General features: G+C 42.4%; 1 protein-coding gene and 2 long non-coding RNA genes across 3 annotated transcripts in view; 2 read left to right on the top strand and 1 right to left on the bottom strand.

Annotated features, from left to right (window-relative positions):
• Window positions 1-142: 142 nt before the first annotated feature.
• LOC147818184 (uncharacterized) lies at window positions 143-5410 on the bottom strand. The gene is made up of 3 exons (XR_015438232.1): window positions 5065-5410; window positions 1336-1500; window positions 143-814 (listed from the first exon to the last, which is right to left on the bottom strand). It is a non-coding gene; the product is annotated as an uncharacterized LOC147818184 (long non-coding RNA).
• Window positions 5411-5434: 24 nt separating this feature from the next.
• LOC147818183 (uncharacterized) lies at window positions 5435-7971 on the top strand. Its single transcript, XR_015438233.1, has 2 exons — window positions 5435-6409; window positions 6974-7971. It is a non-coding gene; the product is annotated as an uncharacterized LOC147818183 (long non-coding RNA).
• A 1750-nt stretch (window positions 7972-9721) lies between these two features.
• The window catches only part of LOC111667094 (cerebellar degeneration-related protein 2-like), an 8468-nt gene continuing 3923 nt past the window's right edge, over window positions 9722-14266 (top strand). Inside the window, exons 1-4 of the mRNA XM_023422677.2 lie at window positions 9722-9819; window positions 13303-13415; window positions 13818-13966; window positions 14057-14221. Coding sequence (XP_023278445.1) covers window positions 9741-9819; window positions 13303-13415; window positions 13818-13966; window positions 14057-14221 — 506 coding nt within the window. The 5' untranslated portion in view covers window positions 9722-9740. The remainder of the gene's footprint in view (window positions 9820-13302; window positions 13416-13817; window positions 13967-14056; window positions 14222-14266) is intronic.

The raw sequence follows: 14266 nt of genomic DNA, 5'->3' as shown, positions 1-14266 counted from the left end.
GTGGAGGCCAGGTGGAGGTCTGATGATAAGGGACTGTGTGTTTACGAGAGTGTTTCACTACAAGTAGATAAATTATTAGACTTATACTGTGAGAGTGAATCTTTAGATCTGATCATAGAGAAAGAGAAAACATTTCTTACTCTGAAGATTTGAACGTTGAACATTTATTACATTTATTACATTTATTACATTTACATCAGAACAACCAAACGTTACCTCTGAACACTGCAGCAGTAAAAAAAGGTGTAACACTTCGCTTTGACAATATAATGAGAATACATTTATAGCTGTTGTACATAAAACAATCAACAGCTCAGATTTAACATTAAAAACATTTAGAAAACTCCTCCTCTGTGGACCAGCAGGGGGCGCTGTGTCTGTGGAAAAGTCCACTAAACATACACATGTTGTTCCATGTTGTTTTTCTAATGAATTTCAGCAGGACACTGAACCACTGAACTTCTCTCAGCTTTGTGGGGGGTTTGTTGTTAAAGAGCTGACACACAGAGTTTCATTGTCCTGGTCTGTTATGAGTCTTGATGATGGATCCTCGTCTCATGGCTCCTCCCCCTATGACTGTACACATCATGGACACACGCCTCCAGTTTCCTCCTCTGTCCCTTTGTGTGACTGAGTGAAGGCCTTGTGTGATGTGGATGATGACATGAAGGATGAGATTTACTGGAAGGTTGGACTCTGATCCGCTCTCCTCCTCAGACCGGCTGCAGAGGCTGGACTCTGGAGGCCTGGTACTTTGTCTTTGGACAGCAGCAGCAGTGGACACAGGACAGAATGACCAAGAAGAAAAACGTGGCTGAAAGAGGGACAGGAGACACAGGGGGAGGGGTTAGTGTGTGCTGGTTTTCACGACTGAACCTTGACTGATTCAGTTTACTGTCACCAACCTCCTTTTGTTTCCAGCAGCATCACCAATTATGCATGATAAACCTCCTGCACATTACCAACCCTACCAACCAAATCACACGCATCCAAGTTCATTTACCTGATCTCCTTTTGATAATGAGCCTCCCCTGAAACTGTTTGGAGACCCCCCCCCCCGCCTCCCACTTTGAAAACCTCTGATATACACAGTATAAAGTCATTATAGACCTACCTAATAATAATAATAATAATAATAATAATAATGAATAGCAGGTGAATCTGAACAGTTAACTGAATAAATAAAACATGAAGGAAATCCAAACAGGCCCGTTAAAGACACTGCAGACCTTCTTTTTAAGGTGGTTAAACTTTTTGTGGGGGGCTGTGGGGGTGGTGTGGGGGTGTTGACTGTGAGTGTTCATCTGTGTTTCAGACTGAAGAGATGAAACTCACCAACAAACAGAATGAGCACAAAGAAGGCTCCCAGCTCCAGAGGACTGGCCTGTGGCAGACCCTGTAGTTTAGTCCACAGCTTGTCCAGAACAGACAGAAGCTCCTCCCTCACGTCCATGATCACAGGTACAGGTTCAGATCACACCGATGACCTCACAGCTACACCTGAAAACACATAAAAAGAACATACTGGGTGAAGGAAAGGTTCACTGTCTCATGTTGAAGCTGCTCTGGATGTAGAATCTACAGCTCCACCCTCCACTCCTACAATTTTATACTTCCACCCTGCAATTACCCCTCAACCCTGCTCCACTGCTGCAAGTAGTAATTTCATATACACCCAGAATCCCTAAATACTGAGCACTCACTCATTACATATCAGCCCCCCTAACTAGTCCACCGATTACCTCCCTGTGTGTGTGTGTGTGTGTGTGTGTGTGTGTGTGTGTGTGTGTGTGTGTGTGTGTCAGGAGGTTCAGTTTAATTATAAACAAGGGAAACTATTTCAGGCCTGGCCTCTCACATTGAGCCTGTCATCATCACTGTAACAGCTGAGTGTGGGTGACTCCCACAGCACACACACCCGGACACTGAGGACAGTCTGTCACCAGACACTCACACTATGAATGGATTAAAAGTGTGTTAATGAGAAACACAGGAAGTCATCTGATTAATATGAGCTCAGTGTTTCATGTATAAACAGTCTGAAAGAGAAGAGTGTTTAAGATCTCCTGTTTCTTTTATGATTACTTTTTATTTGACATCTTAAAGTAAAAAAAGCGCAAAGGTCTGTAGAATAATGGCCGCACTAACACTGTACTCTTCAATACAACACTGCCCGACACACACAGGAACAGTACAGGACAAAAGACAGTAGATGATAAAATATATAAATGATCATAATAACAGAAACCAGTGGGAATAATAACATGTGAGAGAATCAATTAAATTAAAAATTAAGATAAATAAATAGATTTTCAACTGTAGTTTAAAATGTTCACACAGCTTGAATGTCTTACAGCTCTGGCAGGATATTCCATAGTTCTGGAGCACAGTTTAAAAAAAAAAAGAAGCTGTGCTGCCTATTTTCTGGTGACTGTAATTTAGCTTATTTATAAACTCAGCAGTAGAAGATCTAAGAGACCGTGTAGAGTGTAGTTAAAACAAGGTTTCATGCTCTGTCTTCCTTTTAGTTAAAAGTCCAGCAGCACAGTTCAGAATAAACTGAAATGTTTCAAATGACTTCAGACCAGTGAAAAAAACTTAAACAATTATCTCATCTATTTGAAATGAAAGCGCTAATAAGTTTGATAATATTTCCTAAGTGACAAAAAGCTGTTTTGTCACCTTCTATAAGAGTGAAGTAAAATGTGACATGTTCCTTCTGGTTTAACTTCAGGGTCCAGATGTTCACTAGAGAGTGGATCTAGAACAGAACCAGTTATAAACAGAACCAGAGGTTCACTGTATCTGTTTTTAGGAGTCTGTTCATCTCCTATTAATATCAATAAATCAGTCAAATCAATCAATATAATCAAATAATGAATTAAGATTAAATAATAATAATAATAATAACACAGATAGGTAGATTTAAATATGTGACTCCAAGGTATCTTAAACAAACCAGGTGATGTGAACTCCACTAATCACAAGTGAGATGACAGTTACTGCTGCTATGCTAGCTAGTTAGCTAGTTAGCTCGGCAGGAGTTTAGGAGGTCATGATTTTAACCAGCTGCTGGCTCATTAAGTTACAGACAATGACAGACTAACTCACCAAGATGTCGGCTCACCTACACGGATATCTGACAATTACAAATAACAGTTAAACCGCTAACAACTAACGGGGGAAAAAATAAGTTTTAGCTAAAGCTAGCCTCGACTGTCTCCCCAGCTAAGCTAATTTTCACTTCATATAACAGGCTATGTTCTGTCAACTCGCCAACAAAACATCACATGTATTACAATTAAAAATACCATCTTTTACTTAATTAACTACTTGTTTGTATCTCACCGTCTAACATATCATATAAAGTTACTGTAACTCAGAGGTCCTGCCGCTCGACGTTGCCTAGCAACGTCTCGTTATTAAACAACATACGTTCACGAGGTTCCTTAGGAAATTCACCAAACTATAAAACTTATAAATCTAAAAGAAAATTATTTATCATCTTTATACAGAACTACCTTCAAGAACCTGTCTCACTGTTACTTCCCTTAACTACAGTCTAATTATAAAACATATAAATATAAAAAATGGAGAGTTATTTATAATTTTTATACCTTCAAGGTCCTGCCTCATTGTTACTGCCCCTAACTGCCTTAACTACAGTTTAATACCAACGAATTCTTCTTCTTCTTCTTCTTTGTGGCTGCTGTTTTCTTGCTATGGACCTCAACCCCCACCCCCATACTGTACTATACTATACTATACCATACTATACTACACTATACTACACTATACTATACTATACTACACTATACTATACTATACCACAATATACTATACAATACTGTACTATACTATACTATACTATACTACGATATACTATACAATACTGCACTATAGTATACTATGTTAAACTATACTATACTATACTACGATATACTACGATATACTAGGCCTATACTATGTTATGCTATACTACAGTATACTATACTAAAGTATACCGTGTTATAATATACTATACTATACTATACCGATCTCTAGCTTCACAGTGTGTCAGTAATCAGTCAGTAACCAGTTATTTAATCAGTCAGTAACCAGTTAGTAAATGCAGATTCATATGATACAGTAAGTGCAACTGCCACATTCAGAACATGTCAACTGTTTAAGTGACAGAGAAAAAAAAAAAATCCTGAAAAATACCTTAATGGTTAAATAATTATCAAAACAAAACAAAACAAAACAAAACAAAACAACAAAACAAAACAAAACAAAACAAAACAAAACAAAACAAAACAAAACAAAACAAAACAAAACAAAACAACAAAACAAAACAAAACAACAAAACAAAACAAAACAAAACAAAACAAAACAACAACAAAACAAAACAAAACAAAACAAAACAAACACACAGATGTTAAACTTCTTAATTTCTTGGTGTTAGTATTTAAGGAAGTGTATTTGCGACACCGGACAAACTGATATCTTTTTCTTTTCCTGTGGTTGACAGTGTTTTAGTTTAGAGATGAGACTTCAGTCAGCGCAGAAGCAGGTCCACTGGATTTACTTTTTTTTTGTTTTGTTTTTTATCTCAGTTCAGTTTCAGTAATAACTTTCCAGTATTTCCTCAGCAGAGCAGGGCTGTAGCTGTATAGGTCTACATATACATTCACTTTTGTTCATTGGTGTATACGTCCTTGTTTGGTTTTCTGGAAATCTCAAGCACCTGCCAGAGTTGGTCTGAACACCCTGACCTCTGCTCTGCAGTCTCCTCTTGTCTTTGTCCACTTCACTCCCACACTGTGTTTCACAGCTGAACAGTCAGAGACCAAAACATGCAGCTGTGTCAGGAACGCCTTTAGAGCTACTGTAAATAAGTCAGTGTGCACAGACTCCTCAGTAAACCTGCTTCTGTTTCTTTGATGTAAAGTATGAAGCCCATTCTACCCATGCAGTGAAAATCATAACTTGGTCTTTTAATGCAGAATGTATAAAGATGGTATAAATAAATATAAAGTGCATGTATGTATGTATGTATATGTGAATCAATAAACAAGCTCTTACCTCTCAGTGAATGTGAGAGTCACTGTTTCCACTTGTTCAACGTTCTCTGAAAGCAGAACCACACTCAGACTTCCTCCTGTCTTCTCACTGCTTCACCGGTTCTTCTGGGTCAGTTTGTGGTGGAGCCTGCTGGTCCCTGCTGGTCCCTGCTGGTCCCTGCTGGTCCCTGCTCCGGTTCAGACTCAGAGACCGGACCTGGATGTTTGGAGGTAATTTGACTCTTCAGCCGATCAGCAGAGCTGCAGCTCTTCCTCCTCTAGTGTGTTGCTCACTTTCTCTGACTTTGACTAACTCCTGCTCTCAGGGAGTTCGTGCACCCCTCCCTTTCCTCCTCCTTCTCTTTCAAACCCCCCCCCCCCCCCCCCCCCCCCCACCACCACCTCCAACCACTTTCCAAATTCACTCGTTCACTGCTGCTTCTCTCTCTCTCTCTCCCCCTCTCCCTCTATCCTGTTGTACATCTGAACACTCGCTCTCTGTCTCTCTCTCTCTCTCTCTGCTACAGACCAGCTGTGCCAGGGCCTCTCTTTTGTCTGCAGTCACCGTGGAGACGAGGCTCCTTATAAAAGGAGGAGGGGGTGGTATGTGTGTGTATGTGTGTGTGTGTATGAGTGTGTGTTCATCCATCTGGTGTCCCGCCAGCTGACTCCCATATTTCTCAAGACCATGTACGTCTGCGTTTGCTGTTGATTTGTTCTTGTTTCTGCCATGTACACACAGGAAGTAGAACAGCAGACATGTTCAGAGACCCTGATGAATCCAGATCCAGTGGAGGCTGTGAGGTCCTCCGAGGGGGGGGGGGGTCTCAGAAAGAAAGAACAATGAGGTTTTTCCTTCACTTTGTTGTTTTCTGATGAAAATCAACAGTGTCTACGTGCATTAAAGGATATCTGGACTTTCCAAGTCATTCATCCACAAACAGCCGTTACTCATTTCCTAACACTCCAGTGGAACGGCCCAGAGTTCCTGCAGCGCAAGAGTGTTAAAGTTGAGGCTGTTGAAAGATGATCTGAAGCTGAGAGCTGCATCAGAAACAGTCTGTAGATATTCACATACACACTTGTGTTAGCGAACAGATGTCCGTCCACACATGCAGCAGATACAGTAACATGGACAACTCTAACGTTCAGTCTCTGAACAGTGTGACGAGCTGTAAACACAACACTGACATAAAACCTCAGAGAGTCGGTGTGGAAAACATGTCGGATAACTATCATCTATTTGTCCAACAGATATAGATTAGCATTAGCTGATTGGGGTGTCAGTGTGTAACATGAGACCACGTTCACCCTGTGACCCCTGTGAGCCCTCAGACACAGCGCCTGACTGACACACATGTAGAGAAGTAAGTAACTTTAATACGTCACCATACGTTTTAGGATGGTCAAATATTTGATTATTTATAGTTTGATTATTAATTTGTCAAATATTCTTTGATTGATCGCTTGATAGGAAAATTTATTTAGAGACTATTTAGCTCAAATATAAAAAAAAAAGCCACTCACTGCTGGTTTGTTAAAGCAACAGTTCAAAACTGAAATTATTCATCATCAAAATAGTTGGTTTCATCTTCTGTTGATTAACTAACCAATTAATTGATTAATTAACTAGCACTACTACATGAAAGGAATCAATAATTTAGGAGTTTCTGTTTTAGTTAACAATATTTAAAGTGAAAGTTTAAATCAAAACCTTCATGTGTGATAAAACCTGACGAGTCGATGCTGGTCTTGTTTAAATGCCACCTCCAGGTTCATTACTCACCTGTCTGTCAATCCACAACCACCTGTTACTGCATCCTCCTCCTTCATCCACCCTCTCCAGCCTGTCCAGCTGGTCCTCACAGCTGCCCCTCCCCCCACCCTCCTCATTATTCCTCAGCTGATTCTGAGTTTTGTTCACACTGCAGATTACAACGACATCACTACATGTTGATGACTCACAGCTTCTTCCTGTTCCCTGGAAACTCCTCGTCGTCAAACAACCTCCTGAAGCTCAACACGGACAGAGAGGATACTCCTGTTACTGGTGATGAACGTCACTGGCAGGAAATGTGTGGACAGCACCTGACAGGTGAGAGGCCTAGGTGGAATCACAGAGGCCGATTGTACTGGAGACAAACCGATCAGAACCAGAAACTGATCTGTGGACCCAGAACAACAACAAGAACACAGAATGAACGAGCTGAACTGGATTCAGAGGAAGAGGCAGGACAGGTAAAGGTGAGGCCTCGGAGGTGGGCCCCTGATCCGGACCATATTTGCACCTCATGCTTGTTTTCTTGTGGTCCAGTTGCCGCTTGGTTCCACGGCCCGATTCTGGCCCATATACAGCAGGATTTTCAGATGCTACTTCCACATCTGGACCAATTCTGACGCACACACACAACAGGTGGACTCCACGATGTGGAAGTATACGGGCCAGACTCGGGCCGAGGACGATAACTCAGGCCTAAGACCAATGTTACCATGGTAACAACCAGTAGCCCCCCCCAAAAAAACCCCAAAAAAACAAAAACCAATAAAACAACCCAGGAAAACATGGATCATGAAACGTCACACATCCATTAACATTCATTAACCCACACACTAGTGATACATATGTATGGAGGTAAATAACAGTTTCATCACACAGCTGAGGCGTCACTGCTCCAAACTCTGACGACTGTTTTTAAATCACAGTGTTCAGCCGGTTCTGATGAGGCTGTGACTTCGGTGTGTTTCATGTTATCTAACCACAGACCTCAGAGGACTGTCAGGACCAGGTCTGAGTCTGAGCCTCCATCTGTGGCTTTACATCATATCACTGTGTCAGACCTGGACCTGAGTCCTGGCTTCACACAACACTCACGCTACACATTTTACAAATATTCATCATTTAGAAAAATAAATCTGTTTCTGTTTCTCAGTCTGGACAACAGCTGGTGTGTTTGTATCTCTGGTTCTCAGAACATGTTGTGTTTTCTATCAGTCTCCCTCAGTGAGCTGGTGAAGATGATTTGATCCTCCCGAACAGAAACCTGATCCAAACTGTCTTATATTCATTTATTTGAATTTCATGTTCCTCTGACTCAGGTCAGAACATGAGCTTAATGTGATGTCCAATGCTTCATCCACTCAACTGCTTGATGAATATGTTGCAGTTCATATCTAACGATGAAAGGAGCAGGATGTAATGTTAGTAACACTCAGAGGCAGAAGGATCTCTGATGGTTTTAGAACCTGTGCTGCACGAGCTCGCCCTCTACTGGTGCAGACGACACATGACAGAGTCTGTAGGAGAAGGAGAAGTGAATCATTTCCAGCACTTTAACTGCACAGTTCAGATAAAAGCAGGATCCAGGAGCATCAGGCAGAGTCGGAGACAGATTACTGTCACCATCATTTACATTTACCATTTACATTCAGGGCTTAGCCCCAACTTCAGTCGATATTCAGGGAACATTCATGGCAGCTACATGCTGTTTACTGTATCAAACCATTTGAACATCATTTGGGAAAAACATGAAAGTTGCCCAAGAAAAAAAAAAACCTTCCTAAACCTGCATCATATTTTGAATCTAATTGTTCTCTGTCTCCATCGTTCTCAAACCACGACACAACAGATTTTGACAATGACTAATTTTCAATACTGTCACATAAAAAGAGGCAAAGATTGTCGGATGTGACTATTTTGAATTTACATGACACAGGTGGGGAATGAATGTGGCATAAACAGCATCACTAAGCTTGACACCTATTGTTGTGACACTCTGCTGGAGTACAGGAACAGAGGAGCTGTGCACTAAATTAATTAATTAAAAAAGAAAAGTGCACTGACATAGACTGCGAGGGTGTGTGACCTCACAGGAATTATTACTGAAGTGTTGACATTTTAAAAACTGATTCAGCATCCACTCATTCATCCCTAAAAAGCCCCACAACCCAGCTTCACTGCAATAGACACACGTTTTACAGGCTGTTTCTTCTGTTGATTACACAACCTGATGTAAGTCTAAGTTGTGTTCAAATGCACCATGTTGTTAGCAGTGTTTGAGAGACTGAACCAGGTGTCCGGCCTGAGTAGTTCTTGTGTTGCCTCCTACACAGCCTCATTATTAGACAGTGGTTCAGTTAGCTTAGCCTCTGTGGAGCTCCAGCCTGTGAGCTGATGCGGCGTTTAGGTGCTGTCTGAAATGTTATAATCATCACACATCACCTGGTTCTCCTTTCACCGGTGTGACTGTGTCTGAATTAACGGGGTCTCGTTGTCTTTACGTGTATAAAACTCTAGAGGGCGCACGTGACCAAAAGCTAGAAAAACAAAACTGTATAATGTTGAAGGTTCCGAGCAGCACATGAAGGCATCACGAGGAGAGAAGGAAGCGCTGCCACGTCTGAGGATCCTCTGCAGCAGCACCAGCGGGTCTGAGCACCGGGATGGGCCGGTGCCGGGAGGGGTGGGGTGTGAGAGGTGGGAGTGACGGAGGAAACACGTAGACCCACAACACGACACTACACAACAGGACAACTACACAACACTGCACAACACTCCCTGACTGTAAACAGGCCGTGTCTTCTGGAGGACCCTGCTCGCTGCTGCTCTATTGTTCACACATCGAGGCCCGTTTCTGCGGTTTTCCCGGGTCCAGGAAGAAGAGGGTGGGGGTGGGGGGGGGGGGGGGGGGGGGGGGACCCATGCTCAGCTCAGGGACAATGGAGGAATTTGTGACCGAAGAGGAAGAGCCGTGGTACGACCAGCAGGACCTGGAGCAGGGTAAGACCCCATCCTCCCCGTCTGCAGCATCAGCCGCCGGGCTCCACCTAACAAAGACCGTAACATGTAGAGAAACGTCCTGTAGGAGCGTCTCAGTCTGAGCCGGATCCAGTCTGGAGAAGGTTCTGACAACAATGCTGGAGAGAACCCAGGGCCCAGTCAGCAGCTGGAACCAGGCTGCAAACAGGCTGCAAACAGGCTGTTGTCAGGCTTTAACCAGGCTGTTGTCAGGCTGTTATCAGACTGTAACCGGGATGTTGTCAGGCTGGCTGTTGTCAGGCTTTAACCGGGCTGCAAACAGGCTGCAAACAGGCTGTTGTCAGGCTTTAACCAGGCTGTTGTCAGGCTGTTATCAGACTGTAACCGGGATGTTGTCAGGCTTTAACCAGGCTGTTGTCAGGCTTTAACCAGGCTGCAAACAGGGTTTAACCAAGGCTGTAACCAGGCTGTTGTCAGACTGTAATCAGGCTGTAACCAGGCTGTTGTCAGGCTTTAACCAGGGTTTAATCAAAGCTGTAACCAAGCTGCTGTCAGGCTGTAATCAGGCTGTAATCAGGCTGTAACCAGGCTGTAGTCAGGCTGCAAGCAGACTTATCAGCCTGATCCAGGTTATTAGGCCGTTATCAGTGTCTAACCAGACTTTAATCAGACTGTTATCTGGCTGCAACCTGGCTGTAACCAGACTTTAACCAGGCTGTAAGTTATGGAGGGTTTAACACCACTAACAGTTGTTTTTCTTCAAAAAAAAGATCTCTTGATTTTTTTATTGCTGCAACTATTAGTCAGTGAATTGATTATTTGATTGACAGATAAACGAGTCACCTACAGATCTGATCAGTTTTATTTCATTGTGAGTGTCGTAAAGATCCTGTTCTACCTGCTACTTTACACTAAGTGAAACATCTTTAGGTGCTGGAGACAGAACAGACTGACGAGGCTGATGGACACGTCACACCTTTATAACCCAGAGTTCATTTCTTCACTAACACACACTGACACACAGCCTGAGATCAACAGTAATGTGAACAGTGTGAAAATCAGACTGTGGTGTGTGTTGACTTTACACACCAGGGGCAGGATGCATAACTGGTGCGTTCACACAAAAACCATGCGTACGCCATTTCCCGCTCATAAACTGGTCTTTATAAACACAGAGTGTCACCTCAGTCCTTCCTTTGACTAAAGAATATAAAACAAGCTGAGACAGTAATTCAACATAAAATAAAACCAACTTCACGGAGCTCGCAGTCATTATTATCAGTTTTACACAGAACAATTTTACATTTCATAAACAGAAATAATTGTGTTTGTTCTCAGTGTTTCCTTTAACACTGTTTAATATCAGTATTTATTGAGTCATTCTGTAACTGTGTCATACTATTTGAATATTGAGTAATCACAGTGTTTGAGTCTGTGGAGCCTCATTAAGACTAAATGAAGTTCAGAGTGAAACAGGACTTTACATTAGAGTGACTGTACTAAAGTAAATGATGCTTGTTTTTACTTCAGTTTCAGAGTCTGAAATTCTTCTTTCTTCTCTGAATATTCCTGAGTGTGTATGTATATTTGTGGTCTTGTGCGTACACAGAGTTTTAGTGATGAATCTACGAAGAGTTTTATGCATCTGGCACCTGGTCCTCACAACTGCATCGTTACCATGGATACCTTGCAGCCTTGTGTTAAATATGAGATATAAAATAACAGCATAGAAATATGGAAAGAAAACAAATATATTCACTGGACAAATACATTTTATAGATTTTTTTTTCTTACTTGAACACAGTGACAATGTGAAGCTCAAATGATGTGTTCAATGTCAGGATTAAAATCATCTTATATTATTCAGTGTATGATTTACAGTCTTAACATCTATGTTAAAGTCATTAATGTGATATTATCATAAATTCAGGATAAATAATTGAATATTCTTATAAAATGCTTCGTCAGTCTCTCCGCTGTCCTCTGCAGCTCTCTGATTGGTCACTTCCTGTGTCAGAGGATAAAAATAGATCCTCAGTTTTTACTCTGGGACACAGTGAGGAGGGCTGAAGTCCAAATGTTTTCGTGTTTGTGTGTGTGTGTGTGTGTGTGTGTGTGTGTGTGTGTGTGTGTGTGTGTGTGATGGAGCAGAGAAGATGTCAGAGCCGTCTGAGCTCATCCTCAGTCATGTGACCTTTCAGGAAGTCACACTCCTTCAGAGAGAGACTGTCTTTGTGTTACAGGACTGACAGAGGATCAGTCTGAGCTCTGAGGCTCCGACGGGGAGGGATGTAAAAAGGATTAACATTAATATTAACATGTTTATTAATATTAACATTAGCATTAGCATGTTTCACTTACAGTACTGTAACATAGGCTTACCCAAGGGTTTGAGAGGCAGGTATGGAGCGTGCCCGGTGCACAGAGAGGAAAAGTAAACGAGAAGCTGACTCACAGGAAAAGGCTTCATGAGCTGTAGGAACAAACTGTGAAGCAGAGGGAGCAGACATGACTTCAATGTTTATCTGTTTATTTGGTCTCGTATGAATTTAATCCTGAGGGTCGAGCTTTTACTTTGAAAGGGATATGGCTGTCAGAGAGTCGACGTCCCTCCAACTCCACGACAATTACAATTACTACACGATAATTCAGTTCATATAACTTTATTCATGTGTGTGAGGTTGTGGCTCAGCAGCCAAATCAGCAGACTCACCTGGTGTAAGGAGAGGTCCTCGAACAGCACATATAAACTGTACCTGTGTGTTTCTTTCACCATGAGACATGAAATGTCCACAGGTCCATCCGTTAAATAATCTTCACACACAGAACAGAAACAGTGGAGGCGTCATGTTTCATTAATCGCAGATGATCGTGTTTTTGCTGGCGCTCAGGTTGAAGCAGAGTTAATAAAACAATCATAAAGAATAAAGGTCAGTGTTGCTCTGATGATGGAGCAGCTGAGGGGAAGATAATAGATACAGGATCTGAGAGGAGAGAGAACCTCATCAGCTCCACTTTCTCTGTGCAAGGTCACAAAGCACATGTCGCTGACTCAGACCCAACAGTGTGGACCGGTGCTGCTGAGTCAGAGAACAGCGAGGACACAGAGTCATCGTACTGTGGAGGATCAGATAAAGACAGAGGAGTGAGCTGCAATAAAAGTAAAGTCACATTAAACTAGAGCCGCACAATTAATCAAAAATATAATCTAAATCTCAACGTGACCAAGTGCAAAATCCAAAACACAGGAGCTGCAGTTGAAGGTAAAATGTGTCACAATACTGTGGTGCACTGTTAGCATCATTAGCATTGTGGTGCTACAGAGATGCCTCGGTCTACAAATCATATTGAAACATAGGAACAAGAACAAAAATCACATGGTCTTCATTTTAAAAAAAAATTCTTTAAAAATTATGAAAATGTGATTTATATTTTACATATCGTGCAGCCCTACATTAGAGCTCCACCCCTCTGACTTCTTCTTCTTCTGTGTCTGATCTGCAGACCTCCACCTGGCTGCAGAGCTAGGGAAGACTCTGCTGGAGAGGAACAAGGAGCTGGAGGACTCCTTACAGCAGATGTACATCACTAATGAAGAGCAGGTGCAGGAGATCGAGGTATGAAGCCGACGACAGAGAAACCAGGAAGTGAATTCATCCAATCAGATAATACAGAAGACGTATGGGACTGTCCCTTTAATTAAAAAGAGTTGGTTTCACAGTGAAGTGCAAACTGAAGGTTTAATTTACTAATTAATATTTGATTTGATGATTTGATGACAGTACGACAAGTTATAAGTTTGTAAAGTTGAGGTTTAAATTGTCAAAGTCCATTTAGTGGCTGTGGTGGGGCTTTCAATCATATCAAATGATCTTCACAAACAAAACCTTCAGAAAAAGATAAAAGGAAATGATGCTACACTCCATCTGCAGATGAAGAAAATGACCAATAAATAATAATCAATAAGTGTGTGTGTGTGTGTGTGTGTGTGTGTGTGTGTGTGTGTGTGTGTGTCTCAGTACCTGTCCAAGCAGCTGGAGGTTCTCCGGGACATGAACGAGCAGCACGCCAAAGTGTACGAGCAGCTGGACGGGACGGCCAGAGATCTGGAGCGCACCAACCTCAGTCTGGTGACGGACAGCAAGACGTCCCAGCAGAAGATAGAGAGGTGAGGGGATGGGTAGGTTCTCCTTCCTCTGCTGCTTCATCCTCCTACTCCTCCTCCTCCTCTAAACCTTCCCTCCTCCCCCTGGACCAGGTTAACAGGGACCATCGAGGCTCTGCAGACCCAGGTGGAGTGTCTGTCAGGTCAGGTGGATCAGCTCCGGTCCATGGAGCAGCTCCGAGTCCGGAGGGAGAAAAGGGAGCGACGCAAGACCATCCACACCTTCCCCTGTCTGAGGGAGCTCTGCACAGCCCCCGGGTACTACACTCTGCATGTGGGGGGGGGGGCTACATTCTGTAAGGG

Source organism: Seriola lalandi, unplaced genomic scaffold (assembly GCF_002814215.2).
Source record: "Seriola lalandi dorsalis isolate HSWRI2012SDOR001 ecotype SW California unplaced genomic scaffold, Sedor1 jcf7180002054683, whole genome shotgun sequence".
Lineage (NCBI taxonomy): Eukaryota > Metazoa > Chordata > Actinopteri > Carangiformes > Carangidae > Seriola > Seriola lalandi.
This window is presented reverse-complemented; position numbering and strand designations above follow the sequence as displayed.